At 41.4% G+C, this 14,398-nt stretch overlaps 1 protein-coding gene across 1 annotated transcript in view; it reads left to right on the top strand.

Moving 5' to 3' along the window:
* TCERG1L (transcription elongation regulator 1 like) overlaps positions 1 to 14,398 on the top strand; it is a 100,481-nt gene that overhangs the window by 69,787 nt on the left and 16,296 nt on the right. The window contains exons 7-9 of the mRNA XM_069863362.1: positions 1,688 to 1,776; positions 5,626 to 5,780; positions 11,444 to 11,513. Coding sequence (XP_069719463.1) covers positions 1,688 to 1,776; positions 5,626 to 5,780; positions 11,444 to 11,513 — 314 coding nt within the window. The remainder of the gene's footprint in view (positions 1 to 1,687; positions 1,777 to 5,625; positions 5,781 to 11,443; positions 11,514 to 14,398) is intronic.

Here is a 14,398-nt window from a genome sequence, read left to right as displayed (position 1 = left end):
GGATTGCCTTGCTGGTGTTGTGATCGTTATTACAATATCAGCCTCAGGTGCAAGAAAGAATTTCTTTCATGGCCCTGTCCTTTTTGGTGTTACTAGTTTAACTGTGCTGGCACTTTTGTAGCCTTCCCTTACATATAACTGCATGGTCCTTGAATAAAACTGACAGCAACATAGCAAATACTATGTGCAGCTTACAGATGAGTAATACTCTACGTGTTTACCTTCATTCCCTTTTTATAAAAAAAGCGTAGATTATTGTATAAAGCTAAAGGACCTTAGTCATACTCCCAGCTTCTATGAAATTAATGGAAATATTTGCTTTCTGCGCAGCACATGCAGACATCATGAAAATGGCTGAAGCTAAAAAAGGGAAGCCTTTTTCTGAGTGTGGGGGTGTTGAAGAGCATCTCGGGCTCAGAAAGCTGCAGTGCAGAAGATGCTTAAAGCCACCTTAGAGCAAGTGTGCTCTGTTCCCCTGCCCTTCTGCTCTCTACGCACCTTGTTTGCACTAGGAGCGTTGTCCTGCAGGAGGAGAACCTGTGGACTGAGCTACCACTCAGTTTGTTTTCATTTGGCACAGCCCTATTGCGCAGCTGTCTTTGGGCTCTGTGCAAGCAAACCTTCCCTGCCTACCAGGCACTGCAGGCATTCCCCACATTTGCAGCTGTGTTGGTACTCAAGCACATTCCTTAGGGCTTTAAGTTGTAAAGCACTTCCAAGATTAAGACCTCCGGACATATGCTTTATTATTTTTTCATTAAGTACATGCTTCTCATGTATTGATACCACATTGAGCTAGATCTCTGCCTTCCTCCCACACCTCCCCCTTGCAGTTCATTTCTGTAAGCTACTACAATAAATAGCTCTTCTTCAGCTGGTAAAACACTGCCTGTATTTGTCAGCTCTGCCGTACAACCCTGCCGCATTGGCTGTTGTTCCATCTGTACAGAGGGATTCATGGGTTCAACTGGGACAGGAGTGCATCTATGTCTGCACCATCTCATGAGGTTACTGCTGGCTGAAGCCAGGGACAGTCTCTCTTGCCAGTGTCATTATGTCTTTAGGAGGTCCAAAAAAACTGCTCAAAAGCAAGCAGCCAGCGATGATAGCAAGGATGCTGAGCTCTGCAGAGCAGAATATGCTCCCCAGGCTCACTCAGCTGCTCCCACTGCGCCTGTGCAAGTGGTTCCTTTTATCATACACTGCCTCATGCACTTGAAACTGGTTCAGGTGCTTCCTTGGCCCATGTGGTACCTGCATCCTTTCCCTGGCCATTGCCCCACCGCTCCCTTGAATATGTTGCTGCTTTGTGCACGGACCCAGGGCCAGTGGCCATGAGAGCACCCTCCTGCCCTCATTAGGATGGGCATCACTCCCGATTCTTCTGATCAGGCAGCTCTGCTTGTTACTGCAGTACACAGAGTTATACTTGCTATCCCAAGTGAGCTATTTGCCTGGACAAAAGCATGTCTTCTGATTTTCCATTTGTATTGCTGTAAGTGGGGTGATGATTTTATTATTTCCCATTTATCTAGGCTGTTCTCAGCTAGCTTGTTCTTCATAAAGCAGCTTGTGGAATAACAGCAGTGAGGGTAATCCACTTCAGGTTAAAGGGAGTGATTTGTATAACAATAACGGTCTTCTGCATCACCTTTATTTGTTGACTAATCTATTTCTGTCGTTCAAGGATCATTCTTTCAAACTGGTAAATGAGGATGACAGCACATCAAACGGCAACAAGCCTGTGGCATCCACTCCAGTGCCAGGATCACCATGGTAAGCAAATGTAATCAGCCCTGCTAGAAGCCATTCATCGGTGCCATTTCACTTGCCAGATGTACATTAGTGGTCTGGTATGTGGGGAAAATACACTGCCCTGGGTGTTATGTAGCAATGCTGAGTTCCTATTACAGCTTCCACTGGTGCTTTTCCTCACTAATCATGTACTTAAGGAAAATCTGGGGAGGCAGCCGCAAACCATTGTGCAGGGGAGTGACTGAGTCACCATTCTTGGAGGCATTAAAAAGACATGTAGATGTGGCACCTGGGGACATGGTTTAGTGGTGGACTTGGCAGTGTTAGGTTTACAGTTAGACTTGATGATCTTAAAGGTCTTTTCCAAGGCAAACAATTCTGTGATTGTATGAAACATGGTGTGAGATCTGCACTGGGATCCATGAGATAAGGGCAGTGTACTGCTTAGCTCCAGCTCAGCCAGGGACCAGGTCTGGCAGAAGGCAACCAATGGTTTCTATTTGTGGTTTTGTGGGCATGCATGGCCACTTGCCTGCTGTGAGCAGGGCTGTGCTCCTTGGGCTTTATCACCGCATCTCAGCCTTGGTGGTGCTTGGACCTCCACTGAAGTGCACCACTCTCAGATCCGAACTTGTGATATCTTAATCTCTAAGGAAAAATTTTGGGTATCTTGATGACTGTTTAGTGACCCAGTGAGTACTCCAGGTGTAAGAAAAGGTGTCCAGATCTGGTCCTTGGGACTGGAGGGAGGGGTCGTAGTCCTCATGGTGATGGTTGTCCCATGTTCTGAGGTGGCAACATCTCATCTGCTCCATGGCGCATGATGGATCACGGAGCATGCCTGTAGGCAATGCAGTCACAATCTACAATTATTTTTCTGATAGGTTGAAACTAGATATGCAACTCAAATTAAAACGTCCTGAATTTACTTCAACCACTCTCCACCCATAGATTGGCTCCCTGCTTCTGTGGGACCTATAGTTGATGTCATCACCAAGCAACTGTCAGAAGGACCTAGACCATAATTTTTAATGGCAGAAAAAATTCCAGGAATGTTTCCAGACCTTACATAGCTTATGAAGTAAAAAATAACTATTACCATCATCTCGTGTCTTTGGATATTCTTAAATTATGATTTCCTAAAGGGAAACATGATTAGAACAATATCTGCATTTCTAGTTTATGCTCTGTGGCTGAAACAAAATACCATGTGTCCTCTGTGGATAATTGAAACCGTTATTGTAGCAAAGAGGAACAGGTGACATGTTACATGGGGAAAGGGACATTAATTTTAAATTAAATGTCAAATTATATTAGTCATGGAAAAGTGAAGAGGTGTCACAAGGGAACCCAGGGTTCTAACCTGCAGTGATGGCACGCAAGACCTGGCGATACTCAGTGATTAATGAGCACCATCAACATCTGTGTGCACGGGCAGAGGAACAGGGAACCACAGCAGTGTACCAGCAGAGACAAAACACACATTTGCAAACCCACTGGTTGTAATTGCTGTCACATAATGGCTTCGACAGTCCCATGTGCATGTGGTAGCATCACTGACCCCAAACAAGATGCGGCTTTCAAGTTTACCATCGTTTGCAACTGGTAGCCCAAGCTGTTCAAAAATTTGGCTTATTTGCCAATGAAAGAAATTGCAGCAAAGGGCATTTCAAACGGGGCGTTTACTCCTGGGCAGGATTAGACCTGTGGCCTGATTATAATTCTAGCATTTAGTAAAACGATAACAATAACCCATTTAAATTGATCAGCTATGTCTGTCGTCTTCACCTAAATGGCAAATTTTTTTTCCCTTCCTTCTGGGATGACTGTGATATTTATGGGAGTGTGGAGACTTGAAAGTGTTCCTGTACAAGTCTCTCTTGGGACTTGAGGTGTTCTGCTGGAGGGGTTCAGAGCAGATGGGTCACTGCTTTGGGAGAACAGAGGTTCATGTAACTCCAAGGTACGAAGTAAGAAGTCATAAGTATACCTGATCACTGCCTGTCAGTGGATTAGAGCATCTGTCTTGTGAGGCTTTTTTGTGATTGAAAACAGTTGTGCATTAAAATAAGTAGGGAATTATTAAAATACATGTCATGTCTGTGTCACTGAATTTGTGTTACCAAAACTTCTGTGGAGCATTAAGTGTGACTGAAGTCCACAGCTGGGTTTGTTCAACTGATTCTGTGCTCCTGTTCATCAGGAGAACATTTAACTCCGCTGAACATTATTATTGTGATGTTTGGGCTCAGTAACATGCACTGAAGTGCTCCCGGCACCCTGCAGTTCCCTCCACACTTTCTTACAGAGGATATGTATTTTTCATTACATGTTTGGGCAAGATCAATGATGTTGTCTTACTGGTGGTGCACAGGGTATGGTGGATTATCTTATTATAATACTTTGCAATGATGGAGCATTTTTCACATTTTCAGTCTTTACCCAGACCAGACATTTTTTTTAAGCCAGTTGTGTTCCCTGCTTTTAATAACAGTTAAGCATCAGAGCTTATAATAATAAGATTTGTTCATTCCAGGTATATATGGTTCAAAGAGACCAACATTTTCCCATTATAAGCATGTGCGTGAGGAAGTCAGAGTGCATAGATGATGTTTGTTAGTTTTCATTACGAGTCGGAACGTGTGGGCTCTAGATTGATGTTTTGTTTGTTAATTTACATACAGATTTAGTGAAGTAAAACTTGAGGGGTTTGAATGTTTAAGGATGGTGTGATACTTATTTTCATACTATTTTAACTGATATAAAATGAATATCAGAACAAAACATTGAACAGCTATCACACATATTTTAACTGACCAAATCAAGAAACTGTGGTTTGCACAGCAGCAACTTGGCTGCATTTTTCAAATTCAGAGTTCATAGATACCAACCTAAACCTTAGGTGGCAGGGTTCTGCAGTGGGTGGTTGTACCTCTCCATCACAGGGTCCTGGAAACTGGCTGGAATGCTGCAGGGTTCCCACTGGCATGCTGTGATTACACCTCCTCCCACCAGCAAAGTTCACTCGAGGTGATGTCTGCCCAGCCCTGGCCCATGAGCATCAAGCTGATGATTGCTCAGCCCTGCTGCTGAGGCTTCTGCTGCTTGCTGCTCTCAGCCACAAATATAGAATGTGAAATGCATTTACCTGAGGCTTCTCTTGCTGAAAGTACCACGGTGTGCCTCCTCACCTGGTTCTTTTTCTCTTCTGTGATGGAATATTTAACCTGCTGCTTTTTTGGAGGTGTTTAGAGTGTTTCTGTGACCCGTAGGAGGACAGCCTGAGAGAGTTGGGGTTGTTCAGCCTGGAGAAGAGAAGGCTCCGAGGAGACCTTAGAGTGACCTCCCAGAACCTGAAGGGTCTACAGGAAAGCTGGAGAGGGACTGTTTACAAAGGCTTGTAGTGACAGGACTAGGGACGATGGATATAAACTGGAGAGAAGCAGATTTAGACTAGACGTAAGCAAGAGTTTCTTCACCATGAGAGTGGTGAGGCACTGGCCCAGGTTGCCCAGGGAAGCTGTGGCTGCCCCATCCCTGGAGGTGTTCAAGGCCAGGTTGGATGGGGCTTGGGCAGCCTGATCTAGTGGGAGGAGTCCCTGAACATAGCAAGAGGATTGGAACTAGATGATCTTTAAGGTCCCTTCCGACCCTAACTGTTCTGTGATTCTATGATTTTATTGATATGGAAAGAGTTACTGTACCCAAGGTGACTGGCTTGGGCTCCAGTGCTTGGGGCAGGCTGTCAGTCGGAAGGGTATCTCAAGCAGACACAGCAAATGGAGATGCAATAGGCCAGCTGCGACGGGTTAATTTCTTGATCGTGGGTGTATCTGACATTATCTAAGCATAGTTTATCACTTGGAATAGGTGTGTAGTCTGGACTGGAGATGACCGGGTCTTCTTCTTCAACCCTACAATGCAGCTGTCAGTCTGGGAGAAGCCAGTGGACCTGAAGCACCGTGGTGACATAAACCGAATCATTGAGGATCCTCCTCACAAGCGCAAACTGGAAGCTGCAGCAAGTAACTAAAGCCCTGTGATTATTTGCCTCTATTTAAACTCAAATGTTGAATGAAACTTGGTGGCTAAATACATTCAGTGGAAGTTTGATAACTGTAATTAGAAGGGTTTTCATTTTGAGATTTCATATAAAGTATTGTGTTAAAATTGATGTTTATTGCAAAACCCTTATTTTCACTGAAATGATGAATTGAGGGATAGAGCATTCTCATTATTGACTATTAAGGAACAGGTGGCCCCTTAGATTGGATGAATCTTTGATGTATAAAATGCATCTCAGAAGATGCTGTCTTTGTGTTTTATTACAGTTATTTCCAAGATGTACATTAAGAATGCATTACCAATGCATTATTCAACTATTACACAAAAGCAGATACTGTATAGCTAATGATTATCCAACCAAGCTGGGGCAGGGTGGAAATCCCAGTAGCAAACCTCTAATGAGTGCTGTAAGGTTTGGTGGAAACGTGGATGCTTCCATCTAAACATGACTCCACCAGTCACCTTCTAAATACTGCAGATTCCTGAAGGGGACAGTCATAGTTAAAGAACAATGTGCTGATCTGTAGTTAATACATGTTAAGTGGTTCAAAATACAGTTGAAAAGACACCCCTTGGCTTGTCAGTGATCCAAGGTGTTTGCTATCTGGTCCTTCCTATCACAGCCAGTTTGTGGAGGCAGTTTCTCCAGCCTGACTTTCCCACCCCAAGCTCCTCATCATGCCATCTTCTCGGTCAGCTATCCATATGTTTGTTGTTCAGCTCAGATTTTATCTGTGACCAGTCCAGGAGTAACCCAGCATGTCAGCCTATGCTTGCCAGTGCAGTAGTGGCTCCATAGTTTGTTCCACTACATTTCACACCAAAGATTATGTTTCACCATTTTTTTTGTGGACTCTCTGTGCTTCTGTTATTTCCTGCTGCTTTACGTTGGCTTTCATGTGGCAGTGGTGTTGGTAAGACCTGCCATTACCGGGAGGACACCTAGATGCATGGCAGTCATTTGAAATGCTCTTTTTCTTGATTAGCTTCTTCTAATTTTTGATTTTTCTGCTTTACAGCAGTTTCAGTGGAAAGCCTCCCTCAGCTGTTGCCTGTTCTTTAGGTGTGAGGTCTAGAAAAATGGAGTTGGGGAGAATGAGATTTTTGTCATTTTTTTTAAAGTGTAGTGGTTTATAATTGAAAATAAGGTAGAACTGGTGATCTCATGCGGTGACTTACCTTTTACAGTCAGGCCATCAGGGGCTATGGTACAGGCTTTGATCCATGGGCACAGTTCCCAATTAACTGCTGCAAAATAGAGGCTGTGAGTGTTCCTTTGTGGACTTGAAACACTGTCTGCAGGCAGATAAAAGTGAGTGATAATCAGGATTTATGTTGTCGGTATTAGCAGACGGTTACAGAAGAAAAGCTACAGAGAGTGGTTTTGTGTTGGTGTAGTCCTTATCAATATATAATGTCATTACATTTTCAGTATAGATTGCAATTGTCAGATGCTTGTATATATATATCAATTTTGTATATGACTTGAATAACTTTAGCTCTATATCTAATAATTCCAAAGCTGAAGGTCATTCTTCGGGAGAAAAATATAGCATACATTATTTATTACAGGATATACTGAAAGATCGATTAATTACTGACAAAGGGGAATGGTGGCCAAAGACAAAACTGAGGGTCGTTGTTCACGGTCTATAATTAATTAATGAGAAGAGTGTAAAGTCGTTGTTGATATGTGCCACTTCAAAAATCTGGTATTTTTCTGTGTGATCCATCCTTTTTATTTATTATCTGTAAGTACCACTAAGATTTGATTCATGGACCAGTTTCTTTATGACTGTGGTTTTCATTGTTGCTAATAGTCTTCATCTGCCTTGATATAACTTGCGATAGCTCAGTATTTGAGACATTCAGGCTATAATTAGTATATATTAGCTGCTGAGGTGAAAGGAATTATTTGTTACCATTTCTCTTAGCTCATAATCTGGAGTAAATAAATAACACAAATGAGCCGTGTGTTTGCAACAATGGTTGCCAAATTTATTTAGCTTAGTTGCTGCTGCTGAGTTTTAATTAGAATTTTTAAGACAAAGACATGAAAGAAAGTTGGCAAGCATAGTCGCTCGTGGGGCGTTATAGGTTATCTGTGCATTGCTCTGCTGCAAGATCAAGTGCATTTATAATTTAGGCGTAAAAGAAAAATTACTCATTTATCAATTACTCCGCCTCCACAAAGTATTAGTTCTTTGGAAGATTTATGAAGGTGTCATGGCTCTTTGCTAATGGGCTCCCATTAGGCCATCGCTTGGAAACGACAGGGAAGTGCAGCTCCTCCTGTGCCTCCGAAGCAGCTGTGGAGATGCTGCTGGTGCCGTAGAGCAGCTCTCGGCCAGCACCAACCCAGCCCCTCCGACAGGGATGTCGCCTGGGTGGAGAGATCATCACTGACCAGGTGGAGGGCCAGGACAGAGAGAGCGTTTCCAGAACTTTTATACCTTGATCTTTCACGTTCCCAAGTCAGAGCTGTCTGACAGGAGAGTGGTACATCGTCTGGTGACAGCTCTCTTGTCCCTCACTGTTGTTGCTCTTCTGTCTCAGTACGGTCGTAGACTGACCTTAATACCTCTATTTTCTTTCAAAGATTACTTGAAGTGTTTGTTTCATTGCAATGGAGAAAAAAAATTTTATCTCTTCATATTTCTTCACCTACGCATCCATTTTTCTGAATGTTTTAGGCTGAGAAAATTATTTTTTCACCTAATTAAAGAAAAACTGATATTTAACTACAGAAAATGGCATATTGATTCATAGTTGATTTGATCCCTGTGTAAAACCAGCTATGGTTTAGTTTACTCTGTTCCCACAAATACTTTGGACCCTTTTGCATTCATACAAAAATATGAAGCAGGGTCCCCAGAAACAGCTTAGGTAAGCTCCGAGGCTTACGTGTGTTGCATACTCCTTACAAAATTGCAAATCAGATTTTCTGTGTGGCCAATGGATTGACAATGCTTTAACTCACCTCATAAATGCTGGTGTTTCCTCTTTGTTCTGGAAAATGAACCGGAATTCATGACATGGCTGGAATTAGCTGAATGATCTAATTAATCAGCACTAAGCTTGATAGACCAGCAGGCTGGGGCAGTGCTCTGCTTTGTGATTTCATGGAAAGATTACTGTCAAGTAATATGCTTCCTCAAAGCTTTAAATCAATTATTAGATTTTGTGCTCGGCTGCCTCTCTTGCCTTTCAAAGTCAGTTTATAATCTTACCAGAGGTCCAGCAGTGCGATGTGATTGAGTAGGTTCCTGAGTGAGAGTATAGATACCATTTGTCATGTTTTACTGAGTTTTCCATTGCACTGAAATTTTAAGTGATGATGCTGACTCTAATCTTGTCCCATTTATCCAAGACCGTATACTCATAGCAGTCACTCATGCAAGCAAAGGAAGAAGGATTTGGTGTCCCTCCCTCACTATCAGATGGAAATAAACACTGAAATCAGTGTATTGTGTCACATTTTTTCTGTCTGAAAGCTATATGTTAATTAAAGATTTGGTTCTGTAAATGCCCCTTTCATGTATCTTTTCCACAAGAAAACTTAAAAATTATATATAATTTTCAGAAATCTATTAAAGATCTTGTCATAAGATGTCTTAAAATTTGAGTTCACCTTCAAGTAGCTGGAAGACTGCATATAATGGTTTGTCATCATCAGTGAGATTTCTCTTGTCCTGTGGAAACATTGAACAGGGAAGGCTCCCTGTGCGGGCCAGACTTCTCAGCATTTGCTCGCTTTACTAAAAGAACATCCCATCAGGACTTGTAATGTCCAGGCGTAGCATCCTTTAGCCAGGTCTGGAAGGGCTGTCTGTGGCATGTGACAAATTCAGGAGGTGCCCCACTGGACATGGCTTTTCCTTCTCTTTAATAGTGGTGAAATTTGATAGGAACAGGATTATGCTTGCCCAGTCACCTTTAGCTTCAGTGTTTTCTGAAAAACACCATTAAGGACCCTGCCATTTCGTGCTATTGCCTTCAGTATTCATTAAATTTAAGACCACCGCTGCCTCCACAGGTAGTTCAACTCCTGATTAATAGCTTGATAATATCTCTGTTGAATTACATTCCACCATCTGCATTTATAGGTTGTTTCTCTTATTTCTTTGTATTTTTAATTGGATGTCCCAAATTAAAATTTACCAGGAAGAGGTAGTAGTTCCAGTAAACTTATGTTTGTTTAGAACTTTACTAACTTAATTTATATGTTCAGAATGCTCATGTATTCTCAGGAGTGTTGATAACAAACTGTATTTTGGAATGCCATTCATTTCTCCTTATTATCCTTTTAAGTTGTAGTTAGTAAAGAGTCCATTTGTACCTGCTGTGTATTTCCTCCTCATGTGGTCTCTGTTTCTACCCCAGTTCTTCCCATGCCGCAACATTACAGCTGCTTTTTGTTTCCGATTATTCCTTTTGCAGTGATTTAGTGTACTTTGTCTTCCAGCACTTAATAGGAATAAAAGGTAACATTTGCTGAAAGCATACTAATAAGCATGTAATTTCCCTTAAAACAGGGAAACAAAATGAGCTAAGAACAAGATTTTTAAATTGAAACTTGAAATAAACGGCCAAATTTCTATTGGCTTCAATGATACAGAGACTGGACCCATATTCTAGTATATGTCTTGAAGTTACATCTGATTTCAGTGAGATCAGATCTCACCATAACAAGTTAATCAAACTTTTTATCTTGATAATCTAAGTTCAATTTTGATATGATTTTTTATTTTTTCATAGTTTCCAATAGGAAGACATGTCTTGATTACCGGTCTAATACAAAAACACTGTGGCTTGGTGCTTCTGATATTCCCCAGCTAGCCACATACAGATTGAATTTTTGTATTTCTCAAATAATTTACAGTGAACTGCTGAAGATTCACCAATACAAACCAAGCACTGGATGGAACTGACTTCTAGTGGTCTGTCCATTTGAATTTTAATGAAAACTGAAGGTCGTATAAGAGAAAAAAAAATAACTTCCAGAAATAAATACCTGTTCCATATGCTTCACATTTGTTATGTCTGATGGTGCAACCTCAGAGTCCTTCAAGGATGAGTGTCCAGGCAAAACCAAGAGTGTAACATTGCCTTGGAGATGTTCTGCAACACCAGGAGTGTGGAGGTCATTGGTATCTCCATAGCCTTGCTACACTGGTGGCTGAATTTGTGGAAAAGGAGCTTATATAAGACAGAGAAATGGGCTAAGAAGGGAGGTTCTGAAGTGAGTTAAACTATTAAAGCCTTCAGGCTGCCAGGACTGAAATTATTTTGCAGAAACATCTTTGTAGCGCTATTTGTAATTGAAGGGAGGAGAGAGCATCAGGTGAAAGAATAACAATATTTTTAAAAAATCAAGTCACAAATTAATGATGAGTAATTTTTCAGAATGAAAATGGCTGGTTTTATTGCAATCACTTTCATTTAGGTTAAGATGTTTCTGAGGGTCTAATGAAATATGTGTTATTTTTAAAATACTCTGTGGTACCTGAAAAATAGTAAATTCCTGAGCAGGGGCCAAAGACGAAAAAATCAAAGGTTAATATCAGGAATATGTATTCCCATTTATCTAATTCAAATCTAATAACTATTTATTTCTTTTTAGCAGATAAATGTGTTAGTTCTTGTCCAGGGGATGAAAATGATGATCTTAGCATCAAAACTAAAAGAAATAAGTAAGTTCTAAAGTTTACTTATCTATATGTAATGTTGGTAAACTAATGTCTGATACAAAAAAGTGCAAACAGAAATACAATTGTTCTGTGTGGATAACTGGACCAATAATTTATGAGAATCTTAAGGTATCCACTCTTCATTGAACTCCATGATTCTCTAAAATATCTGTTTCCCATGAACATCAACCATTTTTGTCTGACTCTTACAAATTTTGAAATGGTTAAATCAAGACTGTAAGTAGGTATATATAGTTATTTCAAAGACATTATATAAAATCTTTATCTTCATTGAAATGAAGCAGTTATTTTTTTCACTGGCATCAGGATTTCCAAGGTTTCAGTCAACTCTTACTATGCTGTATGCAGGCAGAGCTGCAGTCAGGCTACAGGCTCAGAAATAGCTGCAAGTATTTCTGCTATTGTGCTTTTATTTGACCTTTATTACCATGTATGTTTTAAATTCTCATGAAGTAACAAGCAAACAAAGCAGCAAGAAAATGAAGTACAGTGAATATATTGAGTGTAAGTCTATTCTTTCTTACATTGCTATTCTTATTCTACTACAATAGGTGGTTCTTATGACCTCATTAAGACTTTCTGTGGATTTGTATTAGTAGGAAGGAAAAAACTGATACTCCTGAGTTGAACACTCAGACTATTCAAGCATTTAATGTTTGATATAAAAGAGTGTATTTGTACTTATACATACAAATGTACTTTTAGTATTTACATAGCATTTAGTATTCATAAACAGTATAAAAGTTTATATTTAGTATAAAATATTCAAGAATACTTTTATTGAAGTCAGAAGATCTGACAATAATAGGTCAGTATTACGTCCTGGGTATAGAAGTGGGTGTTTTTCAGGTGCTACTGAGGTGATTCCCTTTAGGGACTGGTTGAGAAAATGTGAAAATGGAATTCTAAAACTCCAGAAGCTTGTTCATAAACTCTAGAAAAATGCACTTATTCAAAGATTACAGTAGTAAAGTAGGCTTAGGCTTACTGTGCAGTGTGTTGCAAGGTCAGACAGTGCCTCTTTCACAGTCTGAGAATAAAGAATATCGTCTTATCTTCATTGGAGTTCCATGACTACTTATTCACTCTTGAAAGACTAAATTTGGGATTTTTAGTCTCTTATTTGCTTTACACTCGAAAGGACATTGTCAAAATGATATGACCTGAATATGGACCAAATTTTTATGCATTAATAGAATTAATCTTCTATTATTTTTATTTACTTGCAGAAACACATTTTCATATATATTTTTTTCTTCCAAAGCAAATAGATAAATACAGTTCAAGCTGGGCAATCTCAGCCTAGTGAGACTTGCTGCATGATTCTCCTGCCTTAACAATTCATAGCATCTTTCTTGTATATATATTTATGGGTACATAGATACATATATATACACATATAAGCATAAATCATGCAGCCATCCAGCTAAAAGTGCAATTGTGTCAGAAATCCCGTAGCGTGGTGGCAAGCACCTCTGATTGCCAGCAATGTCTGCTGCAGCATGGGCAGCAAAACAGTGCTGCGGCATCCACCAGTGCTGCAAATGCATCTCACGTGGAGAAGAGCATTCATGGCACGTGGAGTTGTCCTTTTGGTCTTGAAAAGGTCATTTGAGTCATACACAACACAGACTACTCTCAGCTGTGACTTTATGCCCCAAAAGTTAACTCCAGTTGGAGGCCAGTTACAAGTGGGGTTCCCCAGGGCTGAGTGCTGGGTCCAGCCCTGTTCAATGTCTTTATCGATGACCTGGATGAAGTCACTGAGTGCACCCTTAGCAAGTTTGCGGGTGACACTAAGCTGGGTGGAAGTGTGGATCTGCTGGAGGGCAGGGAGGCTCCAAAGGGATCTGAACAGGCTGGATGGTTGGGCTGAGACCAATGGGATGAGGTTTAACGAGGCCAAGCGCCGGGTCCTGCACTTGGGGCACAACAACCCTGTGCAGCTACAGACTAGGAGAAGTCTGGTTGGAAAGCTGCCTGGAGGAGAAGGACCTGGGGGTGTTTGTTGACAGCGACTGAACCTGAGCCAGCAGTGGCCCAGGTGGCCAAGAAGGCCAACGGCATCTTGGCTTGGATCAGAAATGGCATGGCCAGCAGGTCTAGGGAGTTTGTTGTCCCCCTGTACTCGGCACTGGTGAGACTGCTCGAATCCTGTGTTCAGCTCTGGGCCCCTCACCACAAGAAGGATGTTGAGGCTGTGGAGCGAGTCCAGGGAAGAGCAACAAAGCTGGTGAAGGGGCTGGAGAACAGGCCTTATGAGGAGCGGCTGAGAGAGCTGGGGGTGTTTAGCCTGGAGAAGAGGAGGCTGAGGGGAGACCTCATTGCTCTCTACAACTACCTGAAAGGAGGTTATAGAGAGGAGGGTGCTGGCCTCTTCTCCCAAGTGACAGGGGACAGGACAAGAGGGAATGGCCTCAAGCTCCACCAGGGGAGGTTCAGGCTGGACATTAGGAAAAAAATTTTCACAGAAAGGGTCATTGGGCACTGGCAGAGGCTGCCCAGGGAGGTGGTTGATTCACCTTCCCTGGAGGCATTTAAGGCAGGGGTGGATGAGGTGCTGAGGGGCATGGTTTAGTGTTTGATAGGAATGGTTTGACTTAATGATCCTGTGGGTCTTTTCCAACCTAGTGATTCTGTGATTCTGTGAAACGTTAAATAGCATGTGATAATAAATGTGTATCACCTGCTGCTTTTGTGATCATGTGTGTTGTATTTCTGTATGGTATAAGAAATAGCATAACTTTTATCATACTTGAAATGTTTGAAGATTTGCACTGAGAGGCTACTTAAAGCTCTGAAAACCTTATCATAAATCATCATAAAATAAATCTTAGGTTGAGGAGGAACCAGTTATCATTTGCTGT

Source organism: Phaenicophaeus curvirostris, chromosome 9, assembly GCF_032191515.1.
Source record: "Phaenicophaeus curvirostris isolate KB17595 chromosome 9, BPBGC_Pcur_1.0, whole genome shotgun sequence".
Lineage (NCBI taxonomy): Eukaryota > Metazoa > Chordata > Aves > Cuculiformes > Cuculidae > Phaenicophaeus > Phaenicophaeus curvirostris.
The sequence above is the reverse complement of the archived record's forward strand: the minus strand, read 5'-3'. Positions and strand labels throughout refer to the sequence as shown.